General features: G+C 32.2%; 1 protein-coding gene across 5 annotated transcripts in view; it reads right to left on the reverse strand.

Moving 5' to 3' along the window:
* Window positions 1-22,298, reverse strand: part of APP (amyloid beta precursor protein) — a 175,530-nt gene that overhangs the window by 85,994 nt on the left and 67,238 nt on the right. For all 5 annotated transcript variants that reach the window (XR_012488001.1, XM_074300601.1, XM_074300600.1 and 2 more), the window contains exons 4-5: window positions 19,723-19,835; window positions 16,775-16,968 (exon numbers count right to left, since the gene is read on the reverse strand). Coding sequence is in view for 4 of the 5 variants with exons in the window: in XM_074300601.1 (XP_074156702.1) it covers window positions 16,775-16,968; window positions 19,723-19,835 (307 nt within the window). In the remaining variant the exon portion in view is untranslated. The remainder of the gene's footprint in view (window positions 1-16,774; window positions 16,969-19,722; window positions 19,836-22,298) is intronic.

Genomic DNA, 22,298 nt, shown 5'->3' on the forward strand with positions numbered 1-22,298 from the left:
ACTGTTCTATTCACAAGTTTGTATAGTAGGGGAAAAAAAAAAGAAGGAAGTTTGTGGGGCCAATGGCTGTAAAGAACTCCCTGGACATTCCTTATGTATTTTCCTTGTTTGCCTTTACAATTCAAGTCTGTGTTGCAATCATTCCTCAAAGCATAAAAGCAAGTCCTGTAGGCTTTAAGGTAATATCAAGATCTTGCCAGTATACATCTTTTGACAACAGTGAATAAATTTCTAATAAATTCTCCTTTGCTTTTCAGAGAATGTTCAAGCAAAAATGGTTTATAGCAATATAGTATACAATACAAAGCCCTCATGCTGCCTCTGATACAGTGGAAGGTAAAAGTCAGGTTTTTGGTTAAGAATTTCATTTGCTAGACAGTATTTAGGGTACTGTAGATTTCACATATGATTGTGTAAAATCTTTTTTCTTTTTTTAATGAGATGTTACACTTAATGTGGCTATAGAAATCTATCTTATCCAGTAGGAAAGTAGAAGGGGAATGGGATACTACTGGAAGGGGGGAGGGTAATAAAAGAGAAGCATACTGGGGAAGGGAAGGGAGTAGTCAACAGCAAATAGACTGGATAAAAGGAGAGAGAATAGAATTAATGAAGGAAATACAATTAGCAAGTGTAATTGCAAAAAAGTATTTTGAAGGCTTCTCTGAAAAGGCCTCATATTTCTACAAATGAGATATTAGCACAAAAGGTCACAGAATTTTAGAGAATTACTTGGAAGAAAATATTTAGCATGTTACCGATTTTTATAGGTGACTGCATAGTTTTTGCATTAGTATTTTGTTACAAAGAATTATATGCAGAAAAGTGTACTTTCACCAGTTCTTACCTAAATACTATAGTTTCTGGTGGTCATGAAAGTCAACCTATTTCACACAGGTTTAATGTATTTGCCTTGGCAGAGAGAGAAATATAGATAGGATTGCTTTTTGGGCCAGAATTGGATGCTCTGGATAGGCTGTGACTTCTGTGGTACTCAGTCAATGGGGAATTAGAGGAGAGACTTGTGTTTCAGGTGACAATGTATAAAAAAGACATGTCTATTGACTCCAAGGATTCCTATTCTATAGGATATCCAGTTCTGCAGTTGTGTAAAGACTTAACTTCACCCATCCCAAATCCAATGGAGTTATTTCTCAAATTTCTCCTATGTCCAGAATTATTCCACTTAAAAAAAAAATCTTATCTTTTATTTTAATTTCTGAGAAAGAAGTAATCTTTCTCCATTACTAGGTCAATCCTTTTCCAATTGCCCTTCATTACTCCATTGGCTCTGCTTCTGTCTTTCTGTACTTTGCCACCCTGGCTTAATTTTCTCTAAGTCTAGAATTTCCCTTAGTGTTTTGGGTGCCCTTATGCTAGAACACTCAGCTTCCTCTGAAACCTCCTCAACCTGGAACATCCATCGCTATGTAAGCCACCTTCTCCTCAGACTTTATTTCTTCCTGGTTCTGTTTCTGATTTCTGGATTTTGACATTATAAATATAAATAATAATAATAAAAAAGAACAAAAGCAAGAAGAATAGCTAACATTTATATAGCACTATCTGCCAGGCATTGTGCTAAGCACTTTACAATTATTATCTCATTTGATTCTCATAACCTTGGGAGATAGGTGCTATTATTATGCCCATTTTATAGATGGAGAAATGTATAAGGCCAAATTTGAACTCTGGTATCCCCTCTGATATTGCCATCACCTTGGAGCAAGACTTCATCACATTATATTTCCAACTACTGCAACAATTTAGCAATTAAGCATATATATAATGTGTGAAGAAAAATGAGGGATAAAGAATATTGCAAATATGATAAACTTGGGAGACTAGAACACCCAGTTGAGGATGGGTGTTTATAAGTGTCATATGAATGAATACCCAGCAAGGAAGACTAAAGAATATAGATCAGAACAGAGGTCAAGAGAAAACCAGAATAGAGAAGAGTCATATAAATCCAGAAAGGATCAACAGTGCCAAATGTAGCAGACAGGTTGCAAAAGATTAGGACTAAGAAGGAAACATCAGATTTAGCAAGAAGAGATCACTGGTAACTGGAGATCACTGTCAGCTGAATCATGAAATTAGAAACAAGCCTGCAAAAGATTAAAGAGTGAACGAGATACTGAATATGGATTAAAACATAGTATTTTTAAATTTTTTGTTTGTAAACTGAAATGAAATGAGCTTGAAAATGCTGAAAACTATCTTTACATGGAATTAGAAAAATAAAATACTATTGAGAAAAAAGTGAATGACTACAGATATATGAGCTATATTGTATTACTATCTCAGGGAGAGGAGAGAGAGAAGGGAGGAAGGGAAAGGTAACAAAACTTTTTAAAATTTATTTTAATATAATAGCATAATAAAAATTAACATATAATGTTTTTTTTGTTGTTGTTGTTGTTTTTTTTAAGAGTGAATGAGAACTGAAGAAGTAGGAGTGGTGAACATAGCTTTTCCAAGAAATCTGAGAAAGGGAAGAACCAAGATGAGAATTTGAACAGACAACTTTTTTTAAAGAATGGAGGGAATTAGGACATGTTTGAAGGCATAAGTGAAAGAATCAATTGATGGAGAGAAGTTGAACAGTCTAGAGAGGGATAAATGAGAAGGCAATCTGTTGGAGAATAGAGTACTAAATACATGTGAAGGAGTGGCTGCCCTCGCCAGAGATTGGAAGAATTCTCATCTGATTTATACATCCCTGCTAGCTATCACCCCATCCTTTTCTCCTTTTTGTGACTAAATTGGTGAGAAGGCCATCTACAATTGATGTCTCCACATGCTGTCTTATCACTCCCTTAAGTCTGTCATCTGGCTCCCAATCTCATCATTCACCTGAAATTGCTGTGTCTAATATTACCACTGATCTCTTAATCAATCCTCAACATTCCTGACCTCCTTTTGACACTGTGAACCACTCTCTTTTCCATAGGTTTCATTGTACTGCTGCTCTGTGTTCTCATCCTACCAGACTATCCCTTCTCAATACCTTTACTGGATCTTCATCCAGCTCATACCTATTAACTATGAGTGTCTCCCAAGACACAAATTTAGGCCCCCTCTTCTTCCTCTAAAATATTTCACTTGGTAATCTCATCAACTTCCATAGATTCAACTATCACCTTTATGCAAATAATTCTTAGAACTATTATTCAGCTCTAATCTCTTTACTTTAATCCAGCATTACATCTTCCTTTGCCTAATGGACATTTCAAATCAAAAGTCCCACAGACATCTAAAACTCAACATATGCAAAGAGAAATAGAAAGGAAAAGAGAGAAAGTTTAAAAAACTGTACTCAAAGAATATAGGATTAATTCAAGAAAAGGAAAGGAGAGTAGAAAAGGGAGATTTACTTATATGAACTTATAACTAATATCAGACTATAAGCTGACTTAAAAGGGAGTCAAATGTGCATGCAATTTAATGATAGATGAGGAATTTAATCACATTTTTAAAAAATATAAAGAATAAAAGCAGCTCGATGGTATAGTGGAAGACTTGAGTTTAAATACAGCAGACACTTATCACTTACTGTGTGAGCCTGAGTTAGTTACTTAACCCCCAATTGCCTCACAAAATCTTTTTTTTTTTTTTTTTTTTTTTGAAAAGGAAAGAATGCATTTCTTTTTAAAAATTAGTAATTTGAGGCATATAGATGTATAGTTCCTTTAAGGTTACTGCCCTTTCATGAGGTGCTTAAAAAAGAGTAGGAAAAGATTGCTGAGTTAATAAAAATTGTGACTGGTGTGTAAAAAAAGCAAATTTTTCAGACAGCCTATAAGAAGCTGGGTAAAAGGGAAAGTAAATTAATTATATCATTAAATATAAATGTTTAAATTAGCTCATAAAGACTATAGGCTGATGTTTCTTTTAGCAAATGATTGATAGTTTAAAAGGCCATAAAATAACTTTTATTTATTAAAAGTTAATGAAATGTAGCCATAAAGAACCACAATTATTTGGAGGCAGATTTCTCTGACAACTATATATTAGCTGAAGTTGCTAGGCATTGCTGATTTCTCAGTTCATTTACATGAAACTTGTTTATAGACTTTAAAAAAAAAATCACAAAGGAAATCACAAATAAAAAATCATATAGAAATTTAAAAGCTTTAAAACTAAAAGATTATGTAATTTAATTAAAAACTGCTGATTTCACAGGTAAATTTTGTTAAATTTTTATCTCCTAAATGAATGGTCAGCCCCTTAATACCAGGAGGCTCTCATTTACTGAAAGTAGTAAGAGAGTCAATCTTAAAAACTAATTGAAGAGCAGGGATTGTAAAAAGGCCAGCCCTGTTGGGGCCATGAAACTGGAACAATCTCCTGAAAGATGGCTTTAGGTAGAGGAGAACCTCTGTATCTATAGATTGCCTTTCAATGACGTCTAAAGTTTGAGAGATATGAAGCCTCTCAGAAATACATGTTGTTTTCTGCTGTTACTTTGGTTTGGAAGGAAAAAGCAAAAGGAAAAGATGGACGCTGAAAGATGATTTCATTATACTGGTCAGTAGAGTTGAGTAGGCTTATTAATAGAGTTGAGTATTGCTCAGAGTTACCTTGAGCTGCTCTGCTAAAAACTTTGTTTGCTACATGTTGATTTGATGACATGGTATTATGGTGAATGAACAAACTATCTATTTGCCTAGAGAGACTGATGAACTCTGTAGTTCTCTATTTTCTTTTTCCCTTTAGGAACTACTAAGGAAACTGGGCTACTAGGCAGTGCAGTAACTAGAGTCCTGGGCCTGGAGTCTGTTAATTTCCTGAGTTCAAATCTGACTTCAGACACTTACTTGCTATGGGAACCCCAGGCAAATCACCCAACTGTTTGCTTCAGTTTCCTCATCTGTACAATGAGCTGGAAAAGGAATATGGCAAACGACTCTAATCTCTTTCCCAAGAAAACTCCAAATGGGGTCAAGAGTGGACATAACTGAAATGACTAAACAACTAGCTAAATTAGCTAAATTAAGACTGCAATGTTTTCCAAATGCCCTTTAAAGGGTGACTGCAAATTGAAAGTGATAGGTCCTGGTTGTGGCTGGCAGAGAAGGAATGAAATATTGATGGAATTGCTCTCTAGGGCAGAGCACTTATAGGAAACATTTTAGTCTTGTGTTCCCACCTTCTGTGGAGGTTGTCCTTGCTGTGTCCTGTCAGACATGTCCCTGAGGTTAAATTTCCCCTACAAATCTGCCTATGGCTGACCCCTTGCCTCGTGGTGTCTCTCCTTTCACCCCTTTCCCATGACTCATGGTGCTTTTTAGGGTGCTAAATCCCTCTCTAGATTTATCTTGCCAGCTAAGGGGATGCCCCAACCTCAAAGGGTGTTTCCTTTCTCTTGGGTAATTGTGAGTTTCATCAGGGAACTTCTCTTTTCCACCATTAGTTATTAAAACTCCTTTCCTTGCTATGTGCTTAACCAATTCTATTTTACATATAGCATTCCTGATGTCTACTGTATCTCATCATTTTATCTCTAACCTCTATTTCTATTCCTAAATAAACCTACCTTTTGCCAGAGAGAATGGCCATTGTGAATTCTTCACAGGCCTACATCAATCTCAACCTTTGGCCCACATCATTCAGTACTAAAGCCACATCACTTTGATAGCTCAACTAAATCAGAAGAGCTTATAAATGCTTTATTATATCCAGAATAGAAGCTAAGATGATTTGGCAAGCTGGAGCATGATAAGGATCAGAAGGGAAGCAGGTAAATAGCACCTGAATTCTGGAGCCAAGTTTTCCTCATTCATATATTTCTCTTCAAGGTTTCTGTTAAGAATGGTGCACTATTTTCAGAGATACAAAATGCACTGGCAAGAAAGGGTAATGTTAGCTTACATATTGTAATAAATTTATTATTCTTGAATTTGCCTTAATATATGAGCACTTGTGATATTATTATTATTATTATTTGCCTTGTTGCTTATAGGTGGTTTCAATATAAAATCGTTGTCAGTGGCTAATTTGGTGTAAGTAGAAGCAAAGAAGTGGGAAGTTCAAAGCTAAAGTGGTGAACAGTGTGGATATGGGGTTAAATCTAGGACCCTGAGCAAATCTAAAGGTAAAACACATGGAAAGAAGCCTTTTCTGGGTCAATATGAGGATAAGTGGGCATAAGAGAGCCAAGCTGGAAAGTGAATAGGTATCCACAAGCTCTGTGTAACAATTGTGAAACACTACAACTATGAGTGGCTATCCCTAATGTAAAACAAAATAAATATTTTTCAACAAAGTGGAAATGAGAGAATGGAAAAATATATTGTACTCCAATGAGATATCCAGTTTCAGGAAGCTACTTGTTAAGGGAAATAAATTATTAATGAGGTACATTTGCATAAACATGTCATGGCAAGAGGATCTCTAATGAAAATAACTGAAAGTAAAATTTTCCTTCAGTAAATGTCCTTTTTTTTGGTATATACTAAGTATATATTTTGTTAAATACATAAGTTTTTAGCTTAATTATATTTTTCCAATTATCTCTCTCAATCCTACTACTGGTAGCAAAAACACCGACAACTTTGTGATAATCAAAAAACAAGCAAACAAAACAATTCTTGCAATGATCACACCCAAAAGTATGTTTCATTTTATGTTCTGAGTCCATAGCCTCTCCATCAAGAATTGGTAATATGTTTCAGCATCAATCTGCTGAATACTTATCATATTATCTGTTTTAGATAAATTTTTAAAAGTTCAGAGATCACATCTATGCTTGCTTGTCACAACTAAATATATGTTTAATGCTTAAAACAAAAAACAGACAAGAAACTGATCACATACCTTTCAGTTATATTTAGAAGATATATTCTTTTAAAAAGGGTAAAAACAGATAATTTTGATTACATGAAACTGCTTCTGCACAAATAAAATTAATGCACTCAAGACAAGTAAAGCAGCTTGAATAGAAAAAAAAAAAACAAAAAACCTTTAGATCAAATTTATACAAATATACATAAATGTGACCAAAAGTCATTCCCTAATAGACCAGTAATGAAATGGTATGAATAAGAAATTCTAAAAAAAAAAAAAAAAATATTACAAAATACTGACAACTATATGAAAGAACACACAAAATCACTAAGAGAAATACACATCAAAACAACCTTGGGGTTTCACTATATACCTTGCAAATTCACAAATATGTCAAAAAATGGCAAGAGTCAATGTGGGAAGATATGTTGGTGGAACTATAAATACAACCATTTTGGAAAACAGTTTGGAGTTATGCAAATAAAGCAACTAACACATCCCTACTTTTTGATTCAGAGATTCCATTACAAAGCAAATTACTCCAAGGAGTCCATTGGTTATTTTTTTCTCTTCCTCTTTTTTTCCTAAGAAATATTCTTTGTACATGAATAGTGGGTGGAAGAAAGGAAAAGCATAAAAGAAATTTAAGGAGAGTACAAAAAAAAAAAAAATCAAAGGAAATTTAATTAAAAAAATATATATATACTTAAGAATTCGTTGATCATGATGACTCCTGACTTACTGAGGGGCAGATTACTAAGTTTTTCTTATGATTAATTTGCTAAAAAGAGGTGGTCTCTAGCTATTTCATTTATACATGTTAACTATCAGTGTAAGGGAAGAAAAGTGGTATCCTAAATAGGCATGTGAACTTAAAGTCAAGAAATCCTGGTTTACATCAATTCCATTTCTAATATATTTTGTTGAGGGATCTAAAACAAGTTACTTAATTACTCAGTGTTCTAGTTAATTCTCAAAGACATTAAATTTCTTGTCCTCCTCACCCTTACAGCCAAAAAATAAAAAAATAAAAAAAAAGGAAAACACTGAACTACAATGACACTCAATTAAAAAAAAAAAAAAAAAAAAAGATGCTAAAGTACACTGGAAAAGGAAGTATCTCATCAGAAACTCCCAAAACCAATAAAATCACAGATCTGGTTCACAAGACCAGACCCCCTAAAAGGAAACTAGTAGAGAAAAGGACAACACACTTAATTAAATGAGACTTAAAAGAATGCATTTGAGTGAGAAAGTAAGTCAAATTTAGATAACAGCCAGAAATCCTGTGTTTCTATTAAACTTAAAAACTACACTGAGGATTAATATCTTATTACAGTATTGGAATATCTAGGAAGGTAGTAAAAGTATAGTAAACATACGGTTTAAACATTACATTTAAAAATGAATTAGAAAATGTCTGTCAATATCATAATGCATGATGTATTCATTTCTGAGAAAGGTAAAAGGAGAGTTCCTGGAAAATATAATTCGAAAGCTCTGGCAGTTATTCAGCCTATCATTTGAATAATTATAATAAATAACAAACTTGTTAATAATTATCTTTTTAGTTCTATGGTAGATAAGCAGCTCCCCTTAGAATCACAGCAAGACAAATTCAAATACCACAAGGGACAAAGAATTGCTGTTGTGTTCCTGGATAAAGAAATTAATTCCTCTGTGCTCCCAGAAAATGCTCTAAGTTGCAAAGCAGATGCTATCCTACACAGACAAAAGAAATATCCTTACTGACAATTTCCTTATTACATCAATAGAAACAAGAGGGAAAGAGGTACTTATCTGTCTACCAAACACTAGGCTGGGCAGATACAGAATGAAGCCTAATTCCTGATAAAATAGCATGGAATTTGGAAGTATGAATATGACAGTCATTAATACTTGAATTTGTTACCTCTAAAAGCATTACAGTTATGGGAAAACACACACACACACACACACAATGTACACATGGAAACTGAATTCTTTTATCAACAAATATTTACTGGGCATTTACTATATGCATGACCCTGTGGGGATACAAAGATAAATGAGATTAGGGACTTTTCCTTAAAGACTTTACTAGTAAAGGGCATTCTGGGATGCCGGAGGTCAGTAAACAGAAGAGACTGAGCCCTTCTACATTCTTACTGGAAGGAGAGAAAGAAGAGATCTGGTGATCTATGAGGTCAGCAAAACTGCTGGTAAAAAAGGGGAGGAGGGAAACTCTCCAAGCTACTGCTACTTTTGGATATTGTTAAGAGTGATTAAAAAAAATAAAACTTGTAGCAGAATCGACTCTGCTGCCAAAACCAAAACTAATGATATACAATTCTCCCCCACTTTCCTGATTGTGCTACTACACTCCTAGTCTTTGGTTTTCAAGAAATTCCTTTTTTTGGGGGGAAGTGGGGATGGGTGGGGAGACATGATTTTAAATAAACTGATTTCTTCAAATATGTTTGTTATGTGTATTTCAGATGATAACTACAGGGTTTGCATCTAAACAATTGATTTATATTTTAGAAATCCCTCCAATAGGAGGGAAGTTCATATGACTTCAGAATCTTCATTAATTATGAAGGCAAGACTAAACCTGAAGTAGCATAAATGTGGAAAGGGAAGAGAAAACTGAAGTTTCTCCTTTCTGAGGATAATTGTTTCAAGTATCTTTAATCCTTTTGTTCCTTGGGAGATGACTGAATGAAATTTATAAGATAGAGATTAGAGAAAGCTACACCAGATGAATAAGAGAGGAAAAAGGAAAAAAGGAGAAGGGTTGAGGGAATTTGGCCCACATAAGAATTGGGACTAGTCAAAAATTATAAACTAGTTTGCTAAGTATAGACATCTCTTATCCCACAGAACTGTTTTTTTTTTTTTTTTTTTTTTTAAAGAATAAGAAAAACTCAAATAATTTCAATTCAAAATAGAATGTAAAGATTTTAGGAAAGGTATGAAATAATAAAGGATTTCAGAAAAGTATTGGGATCCCAGAATGCTACTATAAATTTAGGATAAAAAGAAATTAATTAAAATAGGAAGAGAAGTTGGGGAAATCTTCCTGTCAAAGGTGAAATTTTAGTTGGGCTCTTGAATATGAGTGCAGCCCTGAGGAATTAGCAGAGCAGAGGGTTAGATCTGTACTTTTTACATGTGTCTACATGATGTTTCTCCACAATAAAGTATAAGCTCTTGGAGGGCAGAGATGATTTTTTTTTTTTTTTGGCTTTTGCATCCCCAGAATTTAGCACAGTGTGCATGACATATTTAATGGATACTTTTTGACTGAATGTAGGGAAGAGGAAGGATGAGAAGAGAAGGGAAAGGAAGTATTTATATCGTGCCTACTAAATGTCAGGCACTAAGAACTTTTACAAATAGCAGTTTCCTTGTTGCTGCTTCAGGCTCGGCACACCTGCCCCTGCTTCCATCCCACCATTCTGTGGCAATAAATAGAAAAGCAATTCTGCCCACCCATACATGGAAAGGAAAGTACAGGAAAGCAAAATAGTGGCTCTTAGAGAATTAAAGAAGAAAAGGAAGCAGAGAAGGATGCCGGCATGGGTGGGCGACTGTATGAGTCTGAAGGAAAAGAAACCAGCATCCAGCTGTGACTAGTTCTGGACCTTAGAAGTCACAGCCATGGAAAAATGAATTCCCTAGTGTGAGAGAAGGCGAGCCCCTGGAGAATATGCTATCGAAGTAAGTTGAATAACAGGGGGAGGGAGAAAAAACTGAAATTACTAATGACCTCAGAAAGAAGAAAACTCAGTTTCAACTAGATCACAAGAAAAGATAACTCTTCCCAGTTGTCTGGAGAGATTGGAAATCCTTGGTATGGAGCACTGTATATATCTTCATATTTTTAATGTATTGACATTGATGTAATGTTTTGTTGATTTTTTCTCTTTATAATATTATTTGTTGTTATATGGGTTGGCTCTCTGGAAGATGGAAGAGGAGATGGACAGAAAGGAATTTGGAAAATGAAGTAACAAGAGATAAGTTTTTTGCTTTTTTTTAAAGATTCTTTTAAACAGCTTTAGAATCTGATGTAATATATTAATTTTTATATGGTGGAAAAACTGATGGAAAATTTCAAGGTATGCCGTTTTGATGTTAAAATGCAACAACTTTCATTTCATTCCTGTTTTATCACTGGGTCTTTGACAAAAGAGATGAAATAAAAGCACCATAAGAGGAAATAATTTTTAAAATACACTTTAATTTATTAAGCACATATGACATAAACATCACACATATATTAGATCACTAAATTCTATCAGGCAGTATAGCAACCCTACAAAAAATACTCTTTAACATCTCTCGCATCAGTATTAGATTTTTCTCCAAGTGGTTTGCTATTACTTAAGTTTTAATGAATAAGGCAAGAAGGCAGTTGAATCAAGAATTAATCAAAACTAATTAACCCACTTTTTGAAGAATGGTTGAAAAAAGGAAGGCTGTTTTATCAAGAGAAGAAAAGAATATGGGAAAAAAATGATGGCTAAGCTAAGCAATTAGGAAAAATCAGTTCTTAGTCTTGCCATCTCCTTATTAATAGGTATATATTCATGTATACAATACACATCTTTCTATACATGGAGATAATATACATATATATTAAATTGACTAAAAGTTTGAAGTACTTATATATGTGCAGCATGGTTAAATGGATGTTTAAAAATAATGAATTTGAATATTATTTTTGGAGTTCCTAAATGAGATTGATTTTTAAAAATTATTTTTGTTTGCAGTCTTTCTTTGAGATATTATTCTTCATTTCATAGGTTAGTTCTCTGAGAGGGAAAAGATAAAAGAGGAGAGATAAGAGGGAAACAAAAGATTTACAAAAAATATAAATTTATTTTAAAAGATAAATCTCAATTCTACCTTGAGTTTTCAAGGCTCTCAATTAGTGATCATTAGGGGATTCCTCAGGTATGATAATTCTGATTAAATTCTAGCCATTCTAATTTGCAGCAATTGTCTATGTATTTAAGAAGTTAAATTATTCCTGATCTAATATGCTAATAGGATGAAAAAAGAAAGTTAAATAGAAAGATGGTAGAGGCCAAAACATTATGAATTAAACCCACCACCACTCAACTCAGAGGTGAATCAAAAGAATATTTTTTTTGGGGGGGGACTAAATTATATATCAAAGCGGTAAGGTAAGGAAGATAGAGGATAGTATGTGATTTATCCTAATCAAATAAATGGTTTACTAAGAAAGAAAAATAACTCCCATCATGTCTCAGGAAGACTAAAGCCTAAATGAGAATGTGTAAGGAGGCAAAGAGAGGTACTGAAAAAAAGGGGAAAGAACCCTTTGATTTCAGCAATACCACAACCAAGTTTGCATCCTAACATGACCATTTTAAAAAAATGGAAAAAGACCTCTATGTACAAAAATATTAACAGCAGGTCTTTTTTGTAGTCACAAAGAATTAGAAATTGAAGAAATGTCATCAATTAGGGAACAGCTGAATAAATTGTAGTATATGAATGTAATGGAATACTATTATGCTATAATAAATAGTTGAAAATACTTACATGAACTGAGATAAAATGAGGTAAGTGAAACCAGGAGAACACAGTAAACACTGTAGCAACATTTGTGCAATGATCAATTATGATTGACTAGCTTCTCAGCAATACAATGTTCCAAGATAATTCTAAAAGATTCAAGATGGAAAATGCCATCCATATACAGAGAAATAACCAATGGAGTTTGAATGAAGAGTGAAACATACAATTTCCACAATGTTTTTCATCTTTTTTTTTTTCCTTTTCTTTTGTTTCTGATTAATATGGAAATGTTTTACATGACTGCACACATATAACCTAAATAGATTGCTTACCTTTTTTGGTAGGAATAAGGTAAAGAAGAGAAGGAGAGAAAATTTGGAACTCACAATTTTATTAAAAATGCATGTCTTTACATCTAATTGGGAAAAATAAAATATTTTTTAAAGTAGGGAAAGAAAAAAGACAATCTTATTTTAGTGGTAGAAGGTGTTATTATTGTATGCTTCTACAGGAGAAAAGAAACTGTGATGTGCAGGGATTTGAAGATTAAAAAAGATTACTAATCCTACCACAAGAGAAGGGAATCAGACCTCCTGGGAGTCAACTTGACAACTAGAAGAGTGGAAGGACATGGATCTAGTGAAGAGATTTTGAGGGAAATAAACTGAGCAAGGGAAGAGCATAGGTCAGTAGTAAAATGCATGATTAGGAATATGGGGAAATTCCTACTCTGTGGAAATATACTCTCAATAATTTGTAGCAATTAGTCTTTCTAAGGGAAAGAGTAAGATCTGCAATTAAATATTGTAAAAGACTACTTAGAAGGAACCTTTAAAGTTGTAATTAGGTGAGGAATATAGAGAAAGATCATGAATAAGTAAGCATAAGGACCATGAATCAACAAATAAAAGTCTAGAATAGATAAAAACAAAAGATAAGTGATGAAGTATTTGAGGGAAAGAAAAACCAGAAATGAAATTTCAAAAACAAACAAGTTGAAAAGGAGGAAAGAAAGAGAAATCCCATTTGAAAACCTAAGTAAGAAGAAAAAATGGGGAAAGAATTAAATAACTAGATAAAAGCAAACAAAAATAAAAAAGACTAATAAGCAATATTTTAAAACTGGGGAAGAAGAAATAAATGGGATGGGAGGAGAGAAGGGCTGAGGTTAAGGGAAAGTAACCCTATAAAAATAGGGTTGCCTTAAAATAGATCAAGCAAAAATAACTAAAGAGACACTGTACAGTACTTTCAGAAGGAAAAGTGAAAATATTCTAATTTGTGTTAAAAAAAAATTAGAGGCAAATAAAAGAAAATATAAACCTAATTCTCATAACTTTAAATAAGAATATATTAAAGTTTAATCAATGAAAAGGAATTGCAGAATGGATGAGAAAATAAAACTCTTTAATCAGATGCTTAAAAGAATCATCTTTAAAAGAAACAAAAATAAGGAGCTGGAAAAATAAAACTTACTCTGTATCAAGAGAATCCCAAAAGCAGGAATTTAAATCATGCATTAGGCAAAAAAACAAACACACTCAACCAGAATCTTTTAAAACACAAGTGTATAGTCTTGATATTCAAGCTAAGGAAAAGATAAAACACAAAAGGAAAAATATAATCTAAAACTATTAATAAATAGTGATTCATAAAATTTAAGCAAATTCTTGTGAAACTATAGTGATATAAAAAAAAAAATTCAGTATGACCAAGTGAGTTATACCAATGATGCAAAGATGGTTTATTAGGAAAATAATCAACATAATAAGTGAAATATCCCAAATCACATGATACTTTTGGTAAATATTTTAAAAAGACTTTAACAAAGTATAATAGCCATGTACTGAAATGAAAGTAATTGTTTTATTATTAATAATAATAGCTAGAATTTATATAGCCTCTTCTATGTGCCAGGTGCTATGCTAAGTGCTTTCCAAATCTCTCATTTGGTTCTTTAAAAAGTCCTGGGTTATATATACTATATCCCTACTTTACAGTTAAGGAAACAGAGGCTCTGGATCATACAGCTTGTAAATATCTCAAGTCACATTTTAATCCAGGTTTTCTTGACTCCAGGGCTAGTGCTCTATTCACTTTGCCACATAGTTACAAAAAAATCCAACAAAGTATATAAACATAGAGGGACCTTTTGTTAATAGGGTAAAGAAGTAGCTACCTAAAACAAAAAGCAAGCACCTTTTTTGCAATGGGGAAATCTTAATATGGAGTAAAGCAAAGATGCCCATTCTTTTCATTATTTTTTATATAGTTCTGGGGGAAAAAATGGCATCGAGAGAAAAGAAAGAAAAGCAAAAAGATAAAGAAAATTCAAAAATAGTCCTATTTGCCAATATGACCCATTACTTGGAAAATCCTAGAGAATTAGCCAAGATACTAATTTATACAATTAATAGCTTCAGCAAAATTTTAGGCTACAAAATAAACCTTCAAAATTAACAGCATTAATATAATAGTTTTCAAAAACTCAAAAGGCAATAAGAAGGGAAATCCCATTCTAAATAATTGCAAAATTAAAAAAAAAAAAAAAAGAAAAGAAAGATCAATCTACCAAAGCAAACAAAATAGCTTAAATTGCAAACTGCTCCTTAAAGAAATAATGAACAATTTTAATTGCTGGAGAAATATTAAATGCTCATTGTTGAATCATACTAATATGATGAAAATAATACTAGCAATGTTAATTTAATGACATTTAATGTCATAACAATCATTATCAAAAGTATACTTCACACTAATTACAGAAAATAATGAAAACAAGTAGGGAAAAGGGAAAAATAACTTCCGTACCTCAAAAATATAATAAAAATCAGTAGTTTTAAACAATCATCAAGTACTGGTTAAAAACAACAACAGAGAATTAGAGATCAACAGGATAGACCACTCAAGGGAAAATCAGAAACCATGCAACTCAATATCCCACTGCTTGATAAACTAAAAAACAAATTACTTGGGAAAGAATTCTATTTATTTACAAATTGCTGAGAAAACTGAAAAGCATTCTGATAGAAATGAAGTTTACACCAACATTTTATAATACATTTCACAATATATTATGAATGGATATTTGACCTTACTATTAAAAAAGAAGAGAAACAAAGCATATACCTCTCAAAGTTTCAGATAAGCAATGATTTCTTACCCAAACAATAGAAAGAAGCAAGTATGCAGATAAATAACTTTGACTACATTAAATTGAAAATTTTCTGCACAAACAAAATTTGATGCACCTCAGTTAGAAGTGGCCAAATGGTGAAAAAAACAACTTTATATCAAAATTTTCTGATAAGAGTTTGGTAGTTATGACATATAAACAATTATATATAAACATGCATTAAAAACACATGTATGCATACATATATCAAAGGATCTGTAAACTATTAACAATTCCATGAAAAAAATGCTCCAAAATACTAATAAGAGCAATGTAATCAAAACATTCCTCAGATTTTACTCCATATTCTATAAATTTGCAAAAAGGACAAAAAGATGGCAAGAGTCAAAGTCAGAAGGATTGTGGGAAATTAAAAATATTGTTGCATTGTTGGTAGAACTGTGAATTTAAAAAATCACCCCACTATTTTACAAAGTATTTTGGAATTATGCAAAGAAAATAATCAAAATTCATGTTCTTTGACCCAGAGATTCCATTATTCAGCTTATTCTCCAAAAAAGCTACTAATATGAAGAAAGTTCCTATACATCAAAATATTTATAGCAACATTTTTTGGGATAGCAAATTAAAAATAAAGTAAATGCCTATTGCCTGGAGGATGGCTAAACAAATTGTGGTACATGATTGTAAGAAATACATTCACATAACTAAGCTGTAAGAATCAATGAATGTAATGAAAAGAGAAGCCTAGAATGATCTACATGAACAGATGCAGAGTGAAGCATGTACAGCCAAGAAAATTCTATCTACATATAAATGGAAAGAAACTGCTATATAGAAATCAAAATTTATTATTGCAAAATTATAAAGAACAGAACTGGTTTGGAAAAGAGAAAAAGGATATGGTAACTTACTCCTCTCCCACCATCCCATATCCCTTGTAGAGGTGAAAGGTCAATAAGTATTGCACCCTGCATTTATTTTCAGAATTTTTTACTGATCAATCATAAAGCAAATGTTTTTTCCTTTTTCTTTTAAAGAAATATGATTGATTATATGGGATGTCTCTCTAAAAGAGAGTAGGGGACAGTTACTAGCCAAAATTGGTAACGTAATAAAAGACTTCAAGAAAAACATTTTAAAAACCATATTAATTTAAGAAAATGTTATGAGGAAAATTTCTTCTAGAACTTTTTGGATGAACTAAGAGAAACAATAAATTCCTTGTTTTGTATTCTATTTGTATGAAATTGAAAGATATTTCAGTAAATCAAAGTGAAGAATTCAGGAAAAATTAAAATTGCATACTCTTACCTTCCATCAGCATAGTCTGCATCTGCACCTCCCCACCAGACTTCTGAATCATCATCTTCTGCATCTGCAGAATCCACGTTGTCATTTTCATCAGCTAGTGGGCAACAAACAAACTCTACACCACGGAACTTGTCAATTCCACAAGGCAGCAACATACCATAGTTATGCAGATTCATGCTCTTTTCACTACAAGTCTAAAAAAAAATTTTAAAGGGCAAGAGGAACAAAGAAAAAAATGTCAAATAATGACATAACCAATGACGTATGACCAATAGAGATATATCTCAGTAAGAATATTCCAAATATAAAAATTATATCATAGAATAGATAAATGTGGAAGAGGTTATTTGCTAAATAACCCTTTAAGAAAGGAATTCAAGATAAGATTTCTATGAAGAATGAGTTCCTTTCATTTCTATACTGGAAGAAATATAGTTCCAGGTCTGACACTAACTAGTTGTGTCATCGTTCTGGATCTCAGTTTCCTCAATCATACAATGAGAGGACTGGATAAGACAAATTGCTCATAATCTTTTTTGTGTCATGGACTCCTTTGTTAGGCTAGTAAAGACTATGGACTTCTTCTCAGATTAATGTTTTCAAATAAAAAAATACATAAGATTGCAAAAAACTCAATTATGTTACAATAAGATTATCAAAATAGTGTATATTTTTTAAAAGTACAAGGACACTAGATTTAGAATCCTGGTCTAGATGGTCTGTAGGACCCTATATATCTTTAACATTCCTTAAGTCAATGATTTAAAAAAAAAAAAAAAAAATCAATCCACATTTCCCTTTACAGGGCTATTGTAGAAAGGTTGCAGAAACCCCTATGGATATTGATGGAAAGAAACCCCTATTCAGAAAAATTCTAAAATGGAATTTATTTGATGTTTTTATGAATAACCATAACATTTATACTATCACTGCTTTTCCCCAGCAAACATTTTGTTTTTGAAATCCCTCCCCCCCCCCCCAGTATTTTAATCAACAGAGAAGCAATAATACAAAAATGAAGTAACAGTACTGAGAGATAGAAGAGCTAAAGTATTGCTCTAAGTGCTAACAGTGGTACATGTATACATATTGTAAAAAGGCATACATGTGATGGTGTTAGATTCACTTGGTAAGTGAGGTTAGAGATTTATGAAGACTACACCTGTATTTACCACCCCATTCTTGCACAAATTGTATATTCTCAACTCTTTCAAATGTTTTCTTCTCAGAGGATTGCCTTTATAGCAAAAGTGATGGAAATGTAAGGAATATAAACCTTTTAGTTGTTATATGTTGGAGGTCACAATGAGAGTGAACTATCTCTGAAGATTATACCTTACAACCTTCAAATGGTTTCTAGATTATCACTTTCTTATAGCAGAGTTATCTGTTATGTTTGTACTCTAAGCATCTCCTAAGACACTCACAAGATAGCAACAATTCAGTAGAAGAGGCAAAATAAACATTTTAAGTTTGTTTCTAATTTTTTGGTAATCATCTTCAATTTTTGTTTAAAGACTATTAAAAAAAAACACCTTTAAAAGGTATAGTACCTTTACCTTCAGTTATTTAGCATATTAATTAAATCATTAAGCATACAGAGGATATGTTTATAGTATGTGTATAAATATGTATGTTTATAGAATATGTATAAATACAAAATTTGCTATAAATTAAGTGACCACACTTGAGTAGTAGCATAAAATTTTCCTACCTCTTCAAAATTATGGGTATTTTGCTTATATGATGAAAAATTAAAATTTTAATGCAGCTATTTTGCTTTAGAGAGAATGGAAAAGTATAGTTTTATAGGAAAAAGGAAGAGCTTGTTAGTCTAATCCAAGAAATAAATACTAGGAATATAATAAATGAAAAAATTAGAGTCTGACTTTAAGGTGCTTCTAATCTAAACTAAATTCATATAATCTATAAACAGACAACTATATAACCAATAACTTTGAAGAAAAGGGAAACAATTAGGAAAGCCAAACAAAGCTTCAAATAGTAGGTGATAAATGAACTGAATCTTGAAAGAACCTAGAAATTCTCTTTTACAGAGAGAATTCTGATATATCAAATGATTAACTGGTTATAATTAAAGGTGTTCTACTTTTTATCAAGAAAGAAGGTTCTGCAGGGTAGAAATGGTAGCAGAAAGTATGATGAGCAACACATTACCATAAATACCCATTATTTCATTGGTTAGTTATAAGAAAACAGTAATAGATGTTCAGTGTCCAATATTTTTTTCACTGAGGAAAGGTATGTTGAGGCAGGATGATAACATAATATCATATGTTAAAATTTTAACCTGGTAACTAAAAAACTGGGTTCACATCCAGATCTCTCTCAGTGGTCTGATAAAAGTAGTTGACTAATTTCAAGCTGCTAAAAGACAATACTACTATACCTTTGTGATATTCCTTTTTTTTCTTTTTTTTTCCCCTGAGGCTGGGGTTAAGTGACTTGCCCAGAGTCACACAGCTAGAAAGTGTTACGTGTCTGAGATCACATTTGAACTCGGGTCCTCCTGAATTCAAGGCTGGTGCTCTATCCACTGCGCCACCAAGCTGCCCCCATACTACTATATCTTAATAAAAATATGCTAACTAAAAGTATTTTATCTGAAAGATATTAAGTAAAGCAAAAACTCTGAAAAACATTTTAAATCATTAAGTTTAGAAAGCAATGGTAAATTTAAGATTTTATTTTAAATACATATCACTTTAGACATGCAACACAAGAAAACAATGTGTCCTATTTTCCACAGACAAATAAATTATTTACTATCTATGAACATTAAAAATATAATAATTTCCTCTAAATAGTTTCTACATGACCATTAAATAGATAATACATACACAGATATGTCTGTTAACATATATGTATATAAACATGTCAAACAAACCTTCTAGCTTGAAAATAGAGAAAAATTCACAAATTTTTACCTCTTTTGCAACAGTATGCCAGTGGAGATGAGTTTCACATATATCCATCCTTTCTTGGTGCAAGAATTTGCACTTGTCTGGCACTAAAAGAGCATCACTCACAAATTCACCAACTGAAAAAAAAAAAGGAAAATAAAAGCTTAATTCTACATAGTAATAAGCTTTTGAATTAAAAAGCTATAAAGGCTAGAAGAAATCTTGAGAAACTATCTTGTCTGTCTTCTGACTTTAAGGAGTTGACAAGTTATGTACCCACTGGATAACTATTTTCAAAATAATTATTCTACAGTGTCATTTGGTAAGTTTGTTACTTTTTTTTTTTAACCACATTAGTCAAAATATTTTTGATGGCCTTATTTATAGTTTTGCAGTTTTTAATTTTTTTAAAAAACCTCTCCCTACATATACTAATAACACTTAAAAATTTTATAAGGAATCAAAAGTGAACAACTCTTCTAGGAACTATACATTTTTAAATAATTTTTTTTTCCTGGATGGATTTAAACCTTTTTTATTTCAAAGATAATTATGTAAAACACTACTTAATTATAAAACAAATTGTCATTTACTCAACATGGGAAAATAAATACTGCTCCAAGATGGATTTAAATTAGAAAAGATGAAAAAGACCTTTTCTATGCTTATTGGCAATAAAGTAAGGAAAACATTAGCTGTACTTAGCTATGATTAGTGACACTTGCTATTTGAGGTAAAATCTCTTGGAACTGTAATTTGTTATTGTTCTGAGTTTTGATTTCAGATATGATGTCTGAATTGTCATTAAGTCAATAATCTACCATTTGAGGGAATTGTGATGTATTTCTTTCTTTTTTTTTTTTTCTATTATAGCTTTTTATTTATAAAATGGGTAATTTGTCAGCATTGACCCTTGCAAAACCTTCTGTTCCAACTTTTCCCCTCCCCCATTCCCTCTCCTAGATGGCAGGTAGATCAATACATGTTAAATATGTTAAAATATATGTTAAATACAATATATGTATACATATCCATAGATATTTTGGGGAGTGTGATCTAAAAACTGTTACAGGTAAATGTCTATGCATGGAAAAGTTGAGAGGTGAACTCTACATATTTGGTAGTAGAATCTGCTTATCCTATTGACTCAGCTTCTCCACTGTGTTATTTCCTTTCTGAGCTTGGCTATGATATCTTGTGAATAATGTCAGATTTTGCTGTATGATTAGCTGTTCCCAAATAAAGGTTAACCATGACCCTTACTGGGAATCAAATAAAGATTCAAAAGCTTTATCTCTGCTGTACTTATGTCAATCCAGTCTGGAGGGACAGATGATATTGATATAAATACTTCTTTCTGTGTTTGGAAATTTCTATAACGATTCCCCATAAAATGTAAAAATTTGGGTATATTCTCTCTCTGTCTCTTTCATACACACACACACACACACACACACCCCTCTCCTTTCCCTCTTTCCTCCTGTTTCTTTCTCTCCCCTGACCAAAGTAAGGTTAGGACAATTAGAGAGAAATTATGTGACAAAAATGTAAGTTTTACATTTTAATAGAGTGTGTTTCGCTGAGAAGGCAATAAAATTAACTGTTTTCTTTGAGAGCTAGGATGGAGATATATATGTATATGTATATATATATATATATATATATATATACGTATGCATGTATGTATATACATATGCATGTGTGTGCTTTTGAAATGTTTCTATTAATAACAAGGACAGAATAAGTATAAAATTAGCTCCATAAGGTCTGAATTGTTTTTCATCACATGAAATAATTACTGAAAGATTAAATATATGAGGTTGTTAGATCTTACTAAACCACTTCAGAAATGCCCTAGAAATGAGGCCTATTCAAAAATTTCCAAGGGAAAATGTTTCCAAGAATCAGATGGCTACATGGAAAAACTAAGATCCAAAATGAAAATGTTTCTGACTAATGGAGTTTTCATCTGTAACCTGATTGAATTTACTTATAGCGTTTACTTAGATTTGTTTTATAAGGGAATGTATGAGATTCTGATTCAACTTAACTTTGTTCAATTTTTGTGAATAAGATAATATGGGATTATAAATTTGTGTTTTTAAAAACTATTTTGGGATATTCATGGTTATATGTTTCTTTCAAAGTCTGGTAAGGCTCCTTTGTATTGTATAGCACACTTGTTTCCTGGTACAAATCTAAGTCCCATGACTTACAACCCTGGATCTCTCTGAGTTGCCACCAATATGAGTCCAAGGAGAAAACTTCCCACCAATTTGTGGTATTTTAATGAACTTCCTTTGAAATCTCAACCTGGTTCTCTGCTTCTGTATAAGATGTTGGGAAAAGTTGACCAACTATCTGTTCACTACTAATCCTTAAAATCTATTGAGATTTAGATGAGATGACTTCACAGACTCAGATTACTCAAAGAACTTTTTGAAACCTTAATTTAGCTCTCTGCTTCTGTAATCATGCTTCTTCCTAGTATAGGAACATTAGACTTAAAAAAAAATCTGAAAGAGAGAAAATGGGAAAACTGGATTGCATTGTTGGAAACTAGCCCTTGTTGCTTAGAGACCAAATTTGCTTAATTCTTT

The sequence above is a fragment of the Sminthopsis crassicaudata genome, chromosome 3 (assembly GCF_048593235.1).
Source record: "Sminthopsis crassicaudata isolate SCR6 chromosome 3, ASM4859323v1, whole genome shotgun sequence".
NCBI classification, from domain to species: domain Eukaryota; kingdom Metazoa; phylum Chordata; class Mammalia; order Dasyuromorphia; family Dasyuridae; genus Sminthopsis; species Sminthopsis crassicaudata.